Genomic DNA, 20,466 nt, shown 5'->3' with positions numbered 1-20,466 from the left:
CAGAATCTTGACATTTTTGAAAATGTTTAAAATAAGAAAGAAGTTGTGGTACATTTATACAGCAGAATACTACTCTGCCATAAAAAAGAATAAAACAATGCCATTTGCAGCAACATGGATAGACCTGGAGAATGCCATTCTAAGCGAAGTAAGCCAGAAAGAGAAAGAAAAATACCATATGATATCACTCATATGTGGAACTTTAAAAAAGACACAAATGAACTTATTTATAAAATAGAAACAGACTCACAGACATAGAGAACAAACTTACAGTTACCAGGGGGGAAGGGGGTGGGACAGAATAAGTTGAGAGACTGAGATGTGCAGATGCTAATGACTATATATAAGATACATAACAAGTTTATACTGTACAGCACAGGGAACTATATTTAATATCTTGTAGTAACCTAGAATGAAAAAGACTAGGAAAACAAATATATGTATGTACATGGATGACTGAAACCAGAAATTGACACAACATTGTAAAAAAATTAATAAATAATAAATTTAAATTAAAAAAAAATTTAAATAACGATAAAATCAGTGTTGACCCAAGACTGCCACATTAATTTCTGCCAATTATTTTTTCTATAAAACTGCCCCACTTCCCCACCGCTGGCAAAGCGGGGCCCCACGCCCACAGAGCGTGAGTCCCAGCAGGGGCAGGGTCTGCCCCAGAGGACAGATGTCCTTCTTCCTGACTGACAGACCAGCTTCTGCTTTTCCCAGCCTCTTCCCCTTGGGACAGCCCGAAGAGGAGAGGAGGTGTTTCCAGTTTGACACAGCTGAGATGTAGGGGTTGGTGACGGCACTGAGAAGGGTTTCAGGGATACACTGCGTTTCAAGAAAGGCTGTTGCAAGTGTAAAGATTTCTTCTGTAGCTCACAAGAGGGAGAGAGAGTCTTGCCCACAGGGGCAGGGGGGAAGGTACAAGGTCTGAGACGCATGTGACCTGTGCGGCAGCTTGTGAACAGACTAGACTGATCGGGACACAACGTGCTTGTCTTTGATGATCTGAGGATTAGGAGGGAAAGGCGAGCGAGGTCAGACAGTGAGGATCCCGAGTGCAGGGGAAGGAATTTGGATTTTATCCTCCAGATGAGAGATCACTCTAGGCATTTGTCCAAATTCATCACATGACCAGCAATAACTTGTTTTAGGTAGATTAACCCAAGGTTATGCAGCACGAAATAAAAGCAGTAAGGACAGACTGAAGCAAGGAACAGTTCAAGGCTGCTCTGTGTCATCCATGGTTGTCGGTCTCTACCTGACATCCAAGAAATGGGAGGAACTAATAGGATCTTTTTTTTATTATAGCAAATGTTAAAAACATTTTTACCTGGTCCTCAAAAAGAATCCAGACTTATTATACAGAAAATGCTGAAAACATGGATAGTATATGGAAGAAAATTAAAATCACCCATTCTCACTAAAACCAGAGATGAATACTCTTGGCATATTTGGCACTTCTGATTTTTTTTGTTTTATTTCAATTAATGTGTGTCAAAGAATCATGGTATATTAATGTTCTGTTTTATATAGCTTGGATTTCTTGTAATTTACTACCTAGTGGCCATTTCTGTTTTTGTTGTTCTTTTGTTGTTGTTTTTAATTGAAGTACAGTCAGTTACAATGCGTCAGTTTCTGGTGTGCAGCACCATGTCCCAGTCACGCATATACATACATATATTCCGTTTCATATTCTTTTTCATTAAAGATTATTACAAGAAATTGAATATAGTTCCCTGTGCTGTATGGAAGAAATTTGTTTATTTTAATAAAAAAAAATCCTAGAAGTCCTCATTTTTAATGCCTGTACAGTATTTCACCTTAAGAGTACAGCGTTGTTAACTATTCCACTATCGTAAATTTAGATCTTTATCAATGTTTTGTTACTATAAATGCTATTCTGATAAGCACCAGTCAACACAGTCAACATAAATATTTTATTTAATATGATTTTTCTCCCTTCCCTGCAAATAAACTAATTAATTAAAAAAAAACTCAGTGGAGCCTTTGTTCCTTATTTTTTTGGCCTGTTTTGATTTTGGTTCGTATCTCCCACTCCCCTTCCATAGTCCACTATAAAAATTGGGAGGCAGTTTCTAATGTTTCTAATTGAACTTTTCCTGAAATTATCGCCTCCTTTTGGTGCTTGCTGTTTCAAATGGTGTATTTTAATCTATTGCTCTAGACCTGGACATTTAGGGGGTTTTCACTTTTTCTCCTTTTCAATACTGTGATGACTTGATATTCACGTGCATGTATTTCCAAGGGTACAAATAAAAGGATACAAACCTCCAAAGTGAATTACAGGGCCCTGGGACAGACGCACCTTCAACTCTAGCATCCTGTGTCCATCAGTTACATCCACCAAAGTGGTACCAACTTACACTCACTTCTGCAGGCAGAGCAGAGAGATTCAATTTACCTGCATCCTTGGCAGTCCTTTCTTTTACATGCTTGCCAAGCTCATGGAAGTGAAATGGTATCTCCTTTTTTTTTTTTTTTGGTAATATCTCTGTCTTGCATTTCTCTGATAACTAATGAATTTTAGCATGTTTTTGTACGTCCAGTGGCCATTCAAGCTTCTTACCTGAAATTTGCCCATTTTCTGTCATTTGTCTTTTTTTAATACATATCCTGTGACAGGTATATGGTTTGCCAAAGTGTTCTCCCAGTATCTGGATTTTGATTCTTGTATAGTATAAAATTTAGGCAAATTTATTAAAGTTATCTCTTATGTTTTGGGTGTTTTTTATCTTGATTGCCAAGTTCTCCAGTGTCATAGGCTCTCACCTGTATTTTCTTGTAATTCTTTATGGGTTAATTGCTTTATATTAAATTTTTAATTCATCTGACACTCATTTGTGTAGCAACCAGGTGATTTTCCAGAATGAGGAGAGTGAAAAGTGGAAACAAAAGAAAAATTGGGTAGACTCTATACGGGCTTCCATTGTATAAGTCCCTACTTGAACCATTGAGATGTTTTCTTTTTTGTTCAAACACCACAGATCACACCCACCATGGTTTGTGGTGAAGAAAGTGAATGTCTTTCCCGTTGAAAATCTTTTTCCACAGAGGCCCTGTCCAAGTTCATCTCCATGAAGTCTTTGCGAAGGAATGGCTGCTCGCTGGGGCTGAACATAATTTCACCTCCGGGGGTTTTCAGCCTGGTCTTCAGCCACCTACTTAACTTCACACATGAGCCCGGAAGGAGCCCGTTGTCCCTTTTAAAACAGTTGACATAGGTCCATTTTCCTTTCAGCAGTTCACAGAAACCGTGAGTCCTTCAGTGTTGCCCGCCGCGGCCCTGCCCCTGGACCTCCTTAATAACGCGGTCACTGCCTTCAGTACCTTGGAAGACCTGATTCGGTATCTTGAACCAGACAGATGGCAGTTGGACTTGGAAGACCTATACAGGCCAACGTGGCAACTGCTGGGCAAAGCTTTTGTTTTTGGAAGGAAGTCCAGAGGTAAGCACCCTCTTCAGGTTAGAACCTCATTTAATTTTCTCCGCAGCTAATGTTTCAGATTCTTCTGCCCCAACTTTGGATGAGTCGAGTTTGAAATTCTCCCGTGAGATATTTAAACAATCCATTGTCATAACACGTGAGCCTCTTTACCTGTGAAATAAGAAAACCTACAGAAGGAGGCCCTGACGTAGTGGGCTTGGAAGACTTAAAGAGATGCTTTTGCTGAGAATTCTCATTTCTTTCATGCAAAAATATTTTGATGAAGTCTTCTGTTACATTTCACCAGAATCATTACTTCTTCAAATTTAATATGGGGAGGTAAATGGACTTAGAGACTCAAGGGAGATTATTGTAGCTGCTAACCCAAGGTTGGGGCTAGAAAAGTGGAAAACTCAATTAAAATCGTTGTCCACCTGTCCCCGTGAGTCAGGATTATATCAATTCCCATTTCCTAAACCTAGAAACTTTTCAAAATAATGTGAAAAGTAACAGTGGCTTGTCATAAACTAGAACTAGTAGTTTCCAAGATTAGGGTGCACTGTAAGAAAATAATGGCCTGGAGGAGCCCACACAGTGGTAATTGCTTCCTGCGTGAAGATGCTTCCGAAATGATCACTTCTGACTGTTTGAGCTCATCTCCCTTCAACAGTGAAAGTGTTGATAATTAAACTTAATTCCACACGGTCAAGATATTGGAAATAATGCCAGCCGAGTTTGCTCAAAGGCTGGCTTATCTTCCCAGTACCATTGGAGCTGGAAAGCATCCCGGTCAGACACAGGTGAAAATGTTAACTGGGTAATTAGAAGGCGAAAATCTGTTTCAGTCTGTCAGACACATTGAAGTCTACCCAGGGTCACTTTAAAGAAGGGACCGACAGTCTGAAGAGTGGCTGTAGAAAGAGCAGTGTTAATTTCAGCAACTCACAAGGGCAGATTGCATCAGGCGTGTTCTTCTTCGGAAAGAAACCGGATTCCTGCCCTTTCCTGCTTAGAGGTGCAGCCTTTCTGCCCCAGGAACTTTCAGCTCCGTGGGTCCTGTTCCGACTTGCCCAGCCACGGTATTTGGCTGTTTCCCTCAGCGATATTTGGAATCGCGGTTCAAGTCCATAGGCAGCTGAATCTTGTCCAGATGCTGAAAGCTGTTACATATTTATAAGATTTGATCTTGATGAATAACTTACGAACACTTCCCTCCCCTCCCACTCAGGAACAGGGGAAAAAATGCAGACCTGCAAGGCTAGCTGAAACACCATGAATAGAGCTTTTGTGAGCAAATTTGAAGTAGATTTTCATGCAGATCTGTAAGAAGCAGAGGGAGTGAACAGGCTTCTGAGCTCTGATCTAGTTTTTTGACAGCTGATCTAGGGATTCAAGCCTGCTTATCTCCCCTCTGGCCATGCCTCTTTTGCCTGTATCTCTCTCTGCTCTGGGTGCTCAGTGAGGGTTTGGCCAGCGGCTAGTGTGTATTTAAAAGGTCCAGCACCCACCGCATCAGATCTTTCAAATATTCGTTGAACACTTTCCAAATTGAAGCCCTTTGCAGTTTGCCAAAGCTATTAACTTTTTTAAGCATACAGTAAGTGTGAGAAAAGCAGTGTATATTTTTGGAACTTTACATAAACTAAAACGCAGGTGTGAGATAACATCTATGTAGACAAAACCAACTCCCCTCCCAAGAGTCTTTCTACAAAGGAACCAGGAGTAAAACGTTTAAAAGCTTCTAATTAAACACTGAAATAGATTTTCCACAGAATAAACATATCACAGTGTTACCACATTCATCTTAGAAGGACCACCCTCAGATTGCATTATAGTAATAGAATACCTTTGGACTGACTATCTTAAGAGAATGAACACGAACAAAGTAAAATGTGATCATAAATTTTTTTCAACCAGTATTATCCTTTTTAGTAAAACCTGCAATACTTCTGCGTCTGAACAAGAAAATACGCATTAGAAACGTAAGTCTTCATTGATGACAGGCTGCAAATCTTCCTTCTTCAGAAAGACAGGCTAATGCATGTACTGTCTTAGGGAACAGTTATGAAAAGGAAATAAAACTTCTGAAGGCTAAGTTTTACTTTACAAATATTTTGCAGAGAGAAACTTCAAAATATTTGAGTTATTTTTAAACGTATGTGTTGGTACATGATCCCTCTTTCTCTCTGTCTCTTTGCTGCCTAGACGTTCTGCCCTTTTGGAGAATTTATGACACCAAGTTGTAGTCACGTGACTTAACTTTAATGAGGCTTAGATGAGTTTGAAGCCCTGAAAGCAGGAAACCAGAATTTCAAATGAGATATGCCAGACTGAAGGTCCTTCCTTGCATTCTCAGCCCAGGGTGCACTGCATTAATGTTTTTTCCGTTCCTTTATTTGCCCTGCCTTCCTCTGGTTCAGGGTTTTCATTCATACCTTACTCCTGCCGAAAAAAAGAAAAACACCATATTTTCTAAGTCAAGCTTAACTAGTACTTTAAAAAGGGCTTTTGACTTTTGTGTCAAACATGATAAATGAGTGGAAGTGAGGTTGAAAGCGTGTTTAAATTTTCACATTGTAGCAGGTACCCTAACTTCGTTCCCTTGGGAAATCCATCTAACCTTTTATTGTGGTTAAGTAAACATTTGAAAGGGAACATACACAGTCTCATTTTCTAGTTTCATGAAATAGTCTGCTTCAAACTCTTTGAGGTAGATGAATAGCTTTTGCAAGTTAAGAGCTTCATTCACAGTCTAAAGAAGCATAAATCTTCAATAAGCATTAAAAATGTTGGCAGCCGGCTTTGGTAGGTGTGTGCCTGCTTTAGGCTTGCTCTCCCCCAGCCTCAGTACTAACTTCCAGAGAAAAGAGTTAAAGACGCTCATCTGCCATTCGGCGGTGGGAGAGTAACATGCACACAGACCGTTAGTTCAGCAAAATGAAATCAGGTAAAATGCGTGACATCGTTTAACCTAATTATCTCATTAATTTTATTAGGGGTAAGCTGGCCTTTTATGACACTCAAAAAGAATAAACTCATTTCCTCTTAAAAATTGAAAAGCTATCCTTTCACAGGACCAGTTTTCAGATAAAAAGGAAATCTTTAGCTGTTCAGATAAAACAGTGATTGTTCTTTTGCAGTGGAGAAAACAATTTTTAGCTAAATAAGGTGTTGAAACGAGCCAATTGAATTAACATTTCTTTGGTGTTTCCCTCTACCTGACCAAGGTTTTAGTCAACCATACAGTAAACCATATAGTTTATAGGTGCTTTTAATTTACAGTTGCACATGCATAATCTATAACATATTTTTGAAAATACTTATTATATTGGCTTCCTTTGACATTTTAGAAAAACTTGACCACATGATACAAAAATAACATAGCTAAGAAAATAAGCATTTGATTTTTAATTACCTTGTCGTTTTAAAAGTATTTAAAAACATGTTGGCACAATTTTTAAAACTGGGTTACAGAGTGATTATTATTATCTGAAGCTCTCTTTAGCCAGAACCTATTATTTGTAATGTTCCCAATATTAGTAAAAAGGTTTTTAGCCAGATTTATTTTATTTTAGATAGTGTTCCTAAATTTTAACAAAAGCTCTAGTTTGAGGAAAGAAGAGCTTTGATAGATTGTCTGTTATTCAGAACTTCAATTTTATCGGAATTGCTTTTCTTGAATGTTTCTAGGGGAAAGGGCACAGCCGTACAGCAGAAATTAAAATTAAATTAGAGATGTTTATCCGAATAATTATCAACTACTCCATATGTTACATATAAATTCATATTAAACATGAAGTATTATTCAGTGTCATTTTGTAGTTTAAAACAATGGCTCTTGGAGAACTTACTGTAACAATCTAATGAAAGGTAATTCTGTTCGGTCTTCACAAGTAGACACTCTTAAAGAATAAGGCACAACATAGTTAACCAACTTGCTAAAAGAATAACAATGGTTCTAAGTTAGATATTCTTTCATCCCTTAGAAGAAGAGAAATCTGAAGGAGTCTGGTTACGCTAAATTTCAAAGTCCCTAAATTACTCAATACACCAGTGCTTCTGCCCTTTTTAATGTATCCTCTTTTTCACTCCTGGTCCACTCAGCTGCCTTCAGAAATTCATTCCTTCTCATTCCTCTTCGCACTCTATGATTCTTATTGCCAGAAAGATTGTAGAAATGTCTCTCAGCCAGTTTGGTAAGTCATTCTTCATGAATTGCGTGAGCTTTGTCATCCTTCAAAAACTGCCCTTGCCTTTTCATCGAAGCGTTCGTCGCTGGACCTTCCGGGCTTCCTCCAGTCCTCCCCTTGCTCACTTTTCCACGAAGGTTACGCGTGTAGCCCTCCTTTTTCTCTCTGAAGTCTCCTGCCTGTAGCTCCGGACTCTGGGTGCTGTGTTCTTACCCCGGCACAGTGCCATCTCTTCACTGGCCCCTGAGTCGTAGGAAGCTTGCTTTACCACCGCGTAGAGGCCAGGCTTCCCGCAGCTTCACGCTCAGACCCGGTGAAGGTGATGAGGATGCTGCTGGGGTGGCTGTTCGTGAAATAGCTAGACTTCGGCACGAGTGCGGACAGGGAGTCTGCGGAGGGGCGCACGGCTCAGCGCGCGAACGCCTGTCTTGCTTGCCCCCCGTGTGCCCCGCAGCGGTGGATCTGAACCTCCTGAAGGAGGAGGCGAGGCTGTACAGCTGCACGCCTAGAAACTTCTCGGTGTCCGTCAGGGAGGAGCTGAAGAGGGCGGACACCATCTTCTGGCCGGGCTGCCTGCTGGTCAAGCGCTGCGGCGGGAACTGCGCCTGCTGCCTGCACACCTGCAGCGAGTGCCAGTGCGTCCCCAGCAAAGTCACCAAGAAGTACCACGAGGTAGGCGTGCGCTTCCCGCCGCGCTCCGGGGAGGGAGGGGCTGTGTCCGAAACAGTAACAGAACAGTGTGTCTGAACTGGGTTCTTGTTGCGAAGGAGATGCCGCGTTCGTGAAAACAAAACAAAAACACGGCTTATAAAACAGTTCATGTTTTTATCCTATTTTTATTTTTAGTTAGGACCTTGAACTCAGAAACCTCGACAGCAAGGATTAAGAAAACTTATCCTCTAAGAGTTCATCGCGGATGATCAGTGGAGTTGGGGTTTTTGGGGGTTTTTTTGTTTTTTACTTATTCTTAAGTGCTTTCAGGTCTTTATTTATTTATTGAAGTACAGTCCATTACAATGTGTCAATTTCTGGTGTACAGCACAGTGTCCCAGTCATGCATATATATACATATATTTTCATACTCTTTTTCTTTAAAGGTTATTACAAGATATTGAATATAGTTCCCTATGCCATACAGAAGAAACTTGCTTTTTTTCTTCTCGGAGTTTTTATCTCTTGTACAAAAAAGAAATAGGAAGGGATAATATTCTCAACAGAAACTTGAGGAGGTAAATGATCATCTGTTTTGGAGAAAAGAGATCTTTGACATTTATGTTTCCATTTGGAGCATTGTGGGCACATGAATCCTAAGAGACATACTCATAATTATAGGTCCTGTTATTCACAATTTATATCGTCCTGTTTTTCACGCTGCCCCCAATATGTTCACTCTTTCAAACATTCTTCATCCTTCTGTCTCTATTCTATGGAATTAAGGAAAATGTAAAATCAAATGTGAGTAGTTATTGTTTCTCAGAGTCTTGGGAACCTTAGAATTTGTACATTCAGATTTCCGTTGTCCCCAGTGATACCCCGCCCTCTTTCCCCCAGCTTCACGTAGCTTTCATCTGTCAGGAAGCAATCCCTCTTGATGGGCCAACTTTAATTTTTACAAAACGTTCTTGACAAACTAATTTTTACCACACCATGCCAAAATCTGCCTTCTGACATCATTTCAGTATGGCTTCATTAGCTATTTTTTTTCCTACTAAGTAAAAGAAGAATATAAATAAATATCTCCTTCATAAATTAAGTGATTTTTTTTTCTGGGCATGCAGACGTCAAAGAAACCCCATCTGTCAGGTGATCTGAACACACACGGGGTCAGAAATGCCCTTCACAATACTGTGTGGACAATTGATTAAGTGGGAAAACAAATACTCCAGGTTCCTGATCCCAGATCGACCATCACCTTGTTGGGACCAGATGCAGGACACTTAACCTTAGTCAAGCGAGGGTGAACTGTGAGAGTCTCCCAGGTTTTCCCTAGAGGTGTTATTCTGTGACAGTTACTAGATGGCGAGATTTAGCAGAGGACGTCCAAAGCTGGCAGTCTGTGACTAAAAACAGGGCTGCGGGCTGCCGTCACTCGTGTTCCACTTTCATTCCTGCAGCGCACGCTTCTCAAGATCCCTGTGCCGGGTCAGCCTCCACGCCTGTTGCAGGAGCTCGCTGGAGCTCCCGCCGGCTCTGCCCCGACGATGGCTTCGTTGCTGTGCTGTGAACTGGGGGTCTAGTCAGTAGAAGACCCTCCCTGCAGTAGTGCTAAGGCATGCTGAAGTAAAGTGCCTTTAAGGGTAGGCAGATAGCAGAGCCGACTGGCGTGATACACAAGGATCTGACGAGAGGGCTCCTTTCCCACCTGAAGTCATTCCATTTTGAGCTCTCTGAAGCAGGTACTTACTAAACAAAGTATATTTGGGGACCTGATTTGAGCCAACAAGTCTTGGGTTTATGCACCACCTTTCTAAGAACGATAAAACCCAGAGTGGTCGTACTAGCTTTTTGAAACAAGCTCATCAGTCGAGATCATACTTCTGGTGTCAGCAGACTCAGTCCTCGGATCAGGCATTTCCTCCTCCAGCCTAGACTTGTAAATTTCTTTGCAAATTACATTAGTTTTCGGATTATCCAGAAAGTCACTGCAGAGCGTGAGCAATCTGTTTTTAAAGTCTCAGATAAAATTCATGTGCAGGGAAAGACCATGGGCAGTGTGTAGACTCGCTGGCCTTCTTCCAGAATGACAATAATTCACCTTTCTCCTGCCTTTGAGTGGGGTTGGTCACACACGTGTCATCTGTGTGTGCACATGTACGAGTCTGGATGTGCATTTAATCATATGAGCGTGTAGCACAAGTTTCCCACCAATATCTCTAAACTACATGTTACCTTCTCCACGCTTCTCAGATATCTCCAGTAACAGTCGTGTCTTACTTTGTTTTATTGCTCTGTGGGAATTATACATTTTTCTGTGGTGGCCTTTTTATTAACCATCAAATTACCCTAGGAAAAAAAGGATTATTTGCTTGGTGGAATTCATAATTTCCAAGGCCTAAATTTTTCCCAGTCTTAGATTTTGGAAGGCAGTTCCGAGTCTCCTAGTACTCCTAAGTAAATGGCAACTTTTAAAAAACATAACTTAAAATAGTTCTAAAATCATGAAGTCATTGAATACCATCAATCGGGATCTAGAGATTTAACTCATTTAAAGTGAAGCCCATCTTGGGCTCTGATTCTTTTTGATGATCATTCTCCCGATTTTCAGTTTAAAGATCATTCCACTTCACAGAGAAGGCACAAGCAAGGACACGGCTTGGAAGGTGAAATTTCCCTCTCTCTCATCTCGCTCTGTTACAGCTTCCTGACACACTAAGATGAATCATAGTCACTGTGTCACCACAGATGTGACTGAATTATTCCCTCTTTTGGTTTCCTTTGGCATTTTCATTGGGTTTTGTTCAACCACTGTGAGCCCCCCAAAAATAAGTGTACAAACTTAAAAGTCTCATAAAATATAGCAAGGATATTACTGCTGTGATGTTTTCCCGCTGTGCACCGGAAAGTCACACGACATTGTAAATCAACTATACTTCAGTTTTTAAAAAGTTAACTATGTCTCATAGTTTTACAAGATTTTGCACTTTATCCCTTTAGAAAGAAAGTTACTAAATAAACAGAGTATGACTAGTCATGTTCTGAGTCTTCATGAAATTAGTATCTGTCACTCAAACTCGAATAATTCTTCTTTGGCAGAAGTACAGATGCTTGTGTTCCCTGAGCTGTTCACTCATGTGTAAAATAGGGGTAATAATTGTAAATTACTTCATGGAATTCCTGGGAGTCAAATCATGTAAAAACATTATTATAGAGCCTGGCACCCAGTAAGCATTCAAAAAATGTTAGCTAATTAACCTTTGATATGACCACATCCTTCAAATGAGGGACCCGTTCTCTGTTCTTCTTTTTTAAATCTTCTAGTAGAATAGTCAGAAAACCTGACTTGCACCTTTTGGGGGTTTTTGTTTTTGTTTTTAGGGTCTTCGGGGGAGGTAATTAGGTTTGTTTATTTATTATTGTCTTTTTAGTGGAGGCGCTAGGGATTGAACCCAGGACCTCAAGCATGCTAAGCACGTGCTCTACCTCTGAACTACACCCTCCCCCCTAAACTAGGCACCTTTTTGGATTAATGAATATTTCTAGGAATGGTATCTTTCAGAAGTGGCTCTATGAAGTTATGTGTGTCAGACCCAGAGAGCAGAGAAGCTAGACAGTCTCATATCATTCTGCGCTCTGGGCTTTGTCCATAATGCAAACACACATCATTTCTAGGCAATGCATGTTGAGTAGTAGGTAGTTCTTATCAAATACGTCAGATAATCCACAGCTCCGTCCTTTTGTCTCAGCATTAAAGGGGAATGTTTTGTATCACTGTTAATTTTGCTATACTTTTTTGTTAAAAAAGAAATATCTCAGCCATTCAAAGTGCAAATAACTTCTTTAATTGAGGCATGCTTGGTATTAATGCCAAGCCATCTCCGCCTGGTAGGACCCAGCTGCCGAGTGTTAGTTGTGACGGAGGCTGATGTCTGTGAAGTACATCTAATCCGTCTCATCGAGTTCATAGTGGACTTGGACGGTGGCCAAGAAAATTAATGAGCGGCCTAATTGAGCAGACTCAGCTGCGGAGGGGTCGTGTTTCCTCCTACAGCATCGCTGCAAGGATGGGTATCTGTTCCAAGCGTGAAGAAATGAATGAGTGAAAGAAACCAACAAATGGGGAAATGAATTGTGTGAAGGGTGCGGCAGTGGTTCCAAACTCCCTAACCAGGGTGACGTTCTCCCTAGTGCTATCAGATGTGGAAAGTAAAGAGGGCTGGCGGGTCTTTGGACGTACGGTCTGTTGGTGACTCCTAGCAGCCTCCTTCCAAATGATTGGTGTTACAGGTTTTTTTTCAGGAAATGATGGCAAGCATTTATGAATTCCTTGAGGGGTGGGGGAACGTGTTCCCAATGCTCCAGGGAAAAATTAAGATGTGCTGAGTGGCTGCTGGGGCCCCGAGGTTCTGCGCCAGGAGATCACCTTTGTCCCTGGGATCAGACGTCACAGGCGTGGGTTGACTTTAAGGTGGTGACCTTGTTCCCTTTCAGGTCCTTCAGCTGAGACCCAAGACGGGTGTCCGGGGTTTGCACAAGTCCCTGACCGACGTGGCCCTGGAGCACCACGAGGAGTGTGACTGCGTGTGCCGAGGGAACGCGGGAGGATAACGGCCCCGCAGCCCCGCCAGCGCGGGCTGGGGCTGCCTCGGGGGACAGGGCCCGCACCGGCCTCCAGCCCCCTGCCCGGTGCTTCTCCAGGGCCCTTCCATCTGCGGGGCCTACAGGCGATCCAAGGGAGGAGGCAGCCCGCGGCATCAGGGCTCTGGCACCCGCTCTTTGCAGGGGATGCTCGGATGCTGGGAGGAGCGGTCCAGGTGTGGAAAAGGATGCAGGGCTGTCGGCCGCTGGCCAGTGGCCCGCCCCCACTTGCTCCCAGGTCTCCAGGTGGCTGGCATTCACGTCAGCATAGGAGAGACGTGTGGCCCCGAGCACCTGATGCTGTCACCTCGCTTAACTCTCCAATTCTGAGCTCTGGGCCTAGAACGACGGAAATCTGGGATTTTCTTCTTCTATTCACATATATAAGCCAGAGTGTTCTATGTCCCGCCAGCGTGGGCTTTAAAAAGGAACTCTGTTGCCATGAATTAAGCTTCTGTCACCCTGATAAGAAAGACTGGAGTTTCCACATTTCTTATTACAGTTTCTACCACTTAGAAGCAGAGAACTACATTCATGGCCAGGAAGAGACAGCTTTCAGAAGAGTGGCCTTATTTTCACTTTATAAGTTGGTTTATTTGTTTCGTTGTGTACATTTTTATATTCTCCTTTTGACATTATAACTGTTTGCTTTTCTAATCTTGTTAAATATATCTATTTTTACCAAAGGTATTTAATATTCTTTTTTTTTATGACAACCTAGATCAACTATTTTTAGCTTGGTAAATTTTTCTAAACAGAATTGTTATAGCCAGAGGGACAAAGATGATATAAAATATTGTTGCTCTGACAAAAAAAAAATACATGTATTTCATTCTTGTATGGTGCTAGAGCTTAGATTAATTTGCATTTTAAAATACTGGAGCGGGGAATGGATAGAATTTGGTAAGTTGCCAAGACTGTTTGAAAATAAATAAATTAGCCTGTCATTCACTCGGATCATTGGAGGTGCCAGTAAGAAGCAGCACATGGGAACAAGTGTCCAAATCCAGGCATTAATAATCCCTAACCCTTATTTTGGGAAACGTGAGCCTAGCTCAGAAGATCGTAAAGCACCTTGAAAAAAGAGACGTGACAGCTTCCTGACAGAGCGATTTGCTGTCCTGTAGGAACACGTGCTATTTATTGTGACGTTCTGGTTAGATTATCTTTAAACTCAGTTCCATACACTTGTATAAATACATGGATATTTTTATGTACAGAAGTATATCCTTTAACCAGTTTGCTTATTGTACTCACCGGCAACTGAGAGGAAAATCAGTTAAATACTTTGCTTGTAAAATGCTTAATATTGTTGCCTAGGTTATGCAGTGACTATTTGAATTAAAAATGGATTGAATCACCAAATAAAAGAATGCAGCTATTCCAGGGAGAAACTGAGTGTGTGTTTGCAGAATCTGTCTCTTAAACTCCAAGAAAATAAAAGTGATAAAGTTTTGTGTTACCAAGATTTTTATTACACAAAATTATTTTTATTACACACAAAAAAAATTATTATGCCAAAAAAATGTATTGTGAGAAAAAAACTTTATCAATTCAAAAAATTGGCAGAAAAGTGAGCCCTTTCATTAAAACTTTGCTGTCTCTTGGCTTCAGGGCTTTTGAGCAGTAGTTTTGTTTTTCTCCATCATCTTGATGCTGACTTTTTGTTTAAATTAAATGGCAGCGACTTGGAGTTGTGTGTGATGAATGAAATGCTTGGTGATAGCTCGTATGGCAGTATGAGGCTGGGGGAGAACCCTGTCGCCTTCTACTCATGTCTTCATTAACAAGGGCTGAGACTAGGTGGGGTGAGTGCAGGTCCGTCTCGAATATGAACCCACACGCTGTACCCAGGACACCTCAAGGTGGGTGCCGCAGTTTCAAATGCAGATCACTAGACAGGCAGGTGGGTAGGCAGGTGTCTTCAGCACCTGAGCCTTGCCTTTGACCTTGCCTGCCACTTCTCAGTTTTGAAGCTTACTGCAAAGCCATAGAAACAGTGTGGTAAGGCTAATAAGTTTACACATACAGAGAATTGAGAGTCCAGAAATAAACCCTTAGGTTTATGGTCAATTGATTTTGACAAGGGAGCCAAGACACTTCAATGGTGAGAGAGTACTCTTTTCACCAAATGTTGCTGGGACCACAAGTTATCCACATGCAGAAGAATAAATCTGGACCCTTACCTCACACCATACACAGAAATTAATTCAAAATGAATCAAAGATCTAAAATATAATTGATAAAACTGTGAAACTCTTAGAAAGGAGAAAACTCTGATGGCCTTAGATCAAGTGGTCATCTCCCAGCTATGACACCAAAAGCACACATGACAAAAAGAAAAATAGATAGACTGGACAGTCTAAAAATTAAAAAAAAAACTTGTGTACTTCATTGGACACCAAAAATAAAATGAAAAGACAAACCACATAATGCGAGAAAATTTTGCAATTCATATTCTGAAGACAGTCTATTTAGAGTATATAAAGAACTCTTATAGCTCAACAGTAAAAAGGTAAGTAATTCAATTGAAAAGTGAGCAAAGGGCTTGATTACACATTTCCAAAAGAAAAAAAAAAACACACAGATGGCCAAAAAGCTCATGAAAAGGTAGTCAGTATTATTAGTCATTAGGGAAACACAAATTAAAATCCTGAGATAATCACTTTACTCCCCCTGGAATGGCTAGAATCAAAAAGGCAAACAATGGTGAGGATGTGGAGAAACTGGAACCCCATACATTACTGGTCTGATTGTAAAATTTTGTGGCCATTTTGGAAGACAGTTACTCAGTTCTTCAAAATGTTAAACCCAGAGTTAATATGCAAATCAGTAATTCCACTCCTAGGCATGGAGTTAAGAAAGTTGAAAATCCTGCACATGAAAGTTCATAACAGTTTTCATAATAGTCAAAAATAGAAACCACCCAAAGGCCCATCAACTAATAAATGGATAAATAAAATGTAGTCTACCCATACAAACGGAGTATTTGTAAGCAATAAATTTAAATGAAGTACTGATACAAACAGTATGGGTGAACCAGGGAAACATACTTGGTAGAAGAAGCTATTCACAAAAGGCCACAGAATGGATAATTCCACTTGTGTGAAATGTTAAGGACTGACAAATCTATCGAGGAAGGAAGTAGACTAATGTTCTTCCCATGGCTAGTGGAAGGGGTAAATGGGCAGTGACTACTAACAGGTTTTCTCTTTGGAGTGATGACAATATTCTTAAATTAGATAGTGGTCAAAGTTGTTTGGATATGCTAAACCTACTGAAGTATACACTTCAAAAGGGTGAATATTTTTGTATTTGAATTATACCTCCATGTAGTCATTTCTTTTTAATTAGAACTCCAGAATTTTTTTCATTCATATACTACAGTATTTAAGAAACAAAGCCCCTCCTCCTGAAAAATAAAAGGAATAAAAGAAATTATCTAAAATGCAGTCACCTAGTCCACACCATCTCTGTCCACTCTCTGGTAGGTCAGTGCATAGATAAATGAGTGGACAGTGTGATGGAATTCCCAGGCTCACATTGGTCCCTGGTAGTGACAGTTGATGTCTACACCTTTGCCATGGCTTAATGGTGGTTGGGGGATGTTTTCTCATCTGAAGTTGGTCTTTGCCTCATCTTGGTCTAACCAGCAGGATGAAGGTGCCTATGACAGGTGCCGTATGCTGGCACAGGTGGGTCTGGTCTCTTTGCTGTCATCACCAGGAGAAAAAAGTAGTCCAGAGAAACACAGGTCCCAGAAGACTCCTGCCACAGATCTGAACCCAGTCTCTGCCATGGGGTCACATCCTGTGGAGTCCAGGCAACCCCCATGCTCTTGGCTGAGAAATGGATGATTCTTGTTATAAGCTGCTGGCAGCTTGAGGATGTTTGTTATGCAGCATTAACTGACAGTGGTGACCAATACATATTAGTTCCTTTAAGATATTTTAGTGAAACTCTCATATATACCTTCACTTGGAACTTACGAACAAAAAAAATTGAAATGGAACAGAAAAAAATGTAATTTGAAAATGTTTTATCAACCTAAGAGATAGCCCTTCTAAACATTCTCACTAAAGTTGTGAAAAAATGATGTTGAAAACATTAAAAGCACAGAATCATTTGCTAAGCACTGGATTCTATTTCAGTCAGTGTCTATTTTGTTATTAAGAAGAGGAAATAAGCACTTGGACATACAGCCCACCTCTTCAGTACTATCGTCACTGTTGTTTATTTATTTTATGTTTTAATAAACATATAAGTAATACAAAACATTAAAACCATTTTACAAAAGTGTCTCATGTTTGTATTTTAATAAACTTTTATAACTTGAAGCACTTTGGGAAATTTTCTTCTGTTCTTTCGGTTATTTTTGTTTCCAGACTTCACTCTCTTCTCTCCTTCCTTCATTCCCCCCTCCTTTTTGTTTTTATGGAGTTATTTGTATAATTTCCATGCCTTTAAATTTTTTTTTATTATTTACATAATGCATAGTTTATGGCCAAACTATTGTTTACTCTATGTGGGAAGGTTGAATTCTTGATTCCAATATTACTTTTCAAAAACTTGTTTGCCAAACGGAACTACAGTTTGAGGATTAAACTTACATTCAGTTTAATTTTCTGTTTCCTGTGGAGGCAGGAGGTCAAGAGGTCTTGAAGAAATGTGTAACCTCTGGTGAGAGAATCCTGCTCATCCCTCTTACAAAATCTCCCTTGGTGGGATTCACTCTGGGGGAAGCATGCACACGTTCTTCATGGAGTGGGGAAGGGAGATGGATTTCAGGTCTTATTCATGACTCAGCGTAAAGACCTTGAGGCTGTACTTTCATGTGAGGGCATGGGTCCTCACCCTGCAATTTGCATGTTTCATCTGACTCCCCAGAAATCATTCCCCACCCCTCGCTTCATGCACAATAGAGAGAGGATAATGGCACCTTCTCTGACTGCTGCTCTTTAAAGTTAGCCGTATTCGTGAGGATGCTTACACGTTAATTTCAGTACTATATCTGGAAAGAGAAGTTCGAATGGGGATTATCCTAAGCCTCACCAGAAGCTACTCTTCCTCTCTAAAACCGCCATTAATGTAGCATAAAGTACATCTCTTTCATTGGATGCTATTAGCAAATGAGCCTTTTGTTGGAATTTTCTTCCTGAGGTTCCACTCCCCTTTGCTGTTATTATCCTGGTGTTAGAAAATATTTTAATACCATAAATTGTTATGATCCTAACAATAATTTAATTTTTGCTTACATACTTATTTTTGCAACTGAAATAAGCTATTCCCATTTTATACTTATAAACTAAATACTATGGGACCCTATAATAGTTTTTGAATTCTGCATTTACCTTTTGTTACACATTTAACTATCAAAAGTATTACTACTGCTCAGTACCAGGTAGGTGGTGGATGTTTTGCCCATTTGTTGAGAAAACTGAGCTCTTACCCTAGTCTCATTTGTTACAAGGCTTTCCACAGAACTCAGGTAGACAAACAATAATTTTCTAACCTAAATTTAAAATAATTCTGTACAAGTGTTTTTTTGTCTCATATTTAGGAAAAAACAAAACTATTATACATTTTGTAATGGTCTTAAATCCGTTTAATAAGTACATACCTTACAAAGGAGTACAAAATTTAATTCTTTTTAAAGAGCTTAGTATCACTTCCTTAAGTGATACCTCCAATATAAGTCAAATTCATGACAACCCACTAAATGTGATTTGAGCTTCCTGTTAACCAAAAGAACTCCTAGGGGAAAAAACAATCAGTTTTAATACAGTTATTTGAAAAGTACTTGCAGGATTTACTGATAGACAAGTAACTCTAATGACATCCCAGATGGAGAGAGAGAGGTATATAAAATATCTTTTGTATATTATAACCTGACACAACTAAAATGTTTATATATTCAATAATAGTAAGCAATAGATAAATTTTGAGCATCAATCCCTCCAAAATCCAGACAGTAAGATATATCCCTAGTGTCCTATATTTAATACCTCCTAATGCAGATGCTAATTTGTTTAAAGAGAGTACGAATGGCCAGATTTCCAGCCTGGCAGTCTCCATTTCAGTGAGCATTCAGACCTCAGCACCTGTAGGTTGTGTATCTCTGGAAAGAAGTCAATTACAAGGAAAGAAAGCAGTGCCTTGTTTTCATCCTAAAGCTGTGATCTGAATATGTGATTTGCCAGAATTTGAGCAGAAGTAGGAGGGAGCAAGCTGGAAGTGCTTCCTCCAACTCAGCTCATGGAAACCCTGGAGCTTAAGGGGCTACTGTCCTCAACCACCGTGAGATGAAACTGACCAGAAGCAAAAAGTATCAAATGAGGAGACTTATATTGACCAATCATATCCTAAATATCTTTAGAAGTCTTCTAGAAGACATGACGATTCAACCAGTGAATTTTGATTACCATCATACGTTTTGATAACTCAATGTACAGGATTTGCTAAATCAAAATCTTCCTGTATTGCATAGGCTTATGTGCTTTGACAATACATTGTGTCATCACTGTGGAATAAAGGCATACAAATTGTTATCAACAAGACATACATCTTGTTTCAGTCTTAAGTGGCATGGTAATCAATTAGAGTGATTTGTTTTTAAACAGATCTTTATCCAAAGATACTTTGCAATGATTACTTTTGTGTAAAGTTTCTCTTAAGTTTTGCAGCTGGAGATTGAGTCAGGAAGTGAGAGTGTGATGTGACTGAATAATTACTCGATGTCACACACAGACATGTAAAAATGCTTGAAGAAAATTACAAGGCTCATATTTGGTTTCTCTTCATGAGAGAAGGCAACTATTTTGCATCCACATGCATCTGCTTTTACAATTAGCCTATGAATAAACACAATCTGTGTTCTTATCTCCGTAAAGCAAGCTTCATTTTTCAGTCTTGAACTCTATCCAAGGTATTGCCCAGTGTCTGTTTAGGAACACCTAGACCGTGGGTGCCCAGCCCAAACCTGGAATCAAAACAAGTCACAAAGCCCTATACCCTCCATCCCCAGGCTGCTGCTGTCTATCAGACATGATGAGATGTGTGAAGTCCTCAGTGAGCCCACTCGTCACCCTGTGGTTACAGCTGATACAGTCTTGGCTCAGAGACACTTAGATGCTCTGATGAGGAATGGTTTGAACCTTCCAGCCCAGCTTCACTCCTCAAGTTTCACAGGCAGCCTTCAGTCATCCCACAGGAGTAAATTCATCAATAACCTCAGCCTAAGATCTCATACCCAATAATTGTTCAATGAATTTTGAATAAGTGAATTTAAAAGTCAAAATTCAAATTACTTTCCTAAGACCTCTCATGGTTCCAGTTGGTCAATGAGATGATTTAATCAGTTTGATCACATGTAACCCACAGTTAAGTACCTAGATAGTGTCCTGTTTCTATCACAGGTGCAAATTTCTGATATTTCTCAGAAACCTATCCAACCCCCCAAAAAAAACCCACTAAGTTTCCGTTTTGTTTACTTAACAAGTTGACTATAAAATTGGTTCCTGGAGCGA

At 40.1% G+C, this 20,466-nt stretch overlaps 1 protein-coding gene across 7 annotated transcripts in view; it reads left to right on the top strand.

The window, feature by feature from the left end:
- PDGFC (platelet derived growth factor C) overlaps positions 1-17,280 on the top strand; it is a 188,496-nt gene extending 171,216 nt beyond the window's left edge. For 6 of the 7 annotated variants that reach the window (XM_072974761.1, XM_072974779.1, XM_072974805.1 and 3 more), the window contains 3 exons: positions 3,269-3,476; positions 8,100-8,317; positions 12,794-17,280. In XM_072974761.1, coding sequence (XP_072830862.1) covers positions 3,269-3,476; positions 8,100-8,317; positions 12,794-12,910 — 543 coding nt within the window. In that variant the 3' untranslated portion in view covers positions 12,911-17,280. The remainder of the gene's footprint in view (positions 1-3,268; positions 3,477-8,099; positions 8,318-12,793) is intronic. The other variant, XM_072974769.1, reaches the window with a different exon arrangement.
- The last annotated feature ends 3,186 nt before the right edge of the window (positions 17,281-20,466 follow it).

The sequence above is a fragment of the Vicugna pacos genome, chromosome 2 (assembly GCF_048564905.1).
Source record: "Vicugna pacos chromosome 2, VicPac4, whole genome shotgun sequence".
Taxonomy (NCBI): Eukaryota; Metazoa; Chordata; class Mammalia; order Artiodactyla; family Camelidae; genus Vicugna; species Vicugna pacos.
This window is presented reverse-complemented; position numbering and strand designations above follow the sequence as displayed.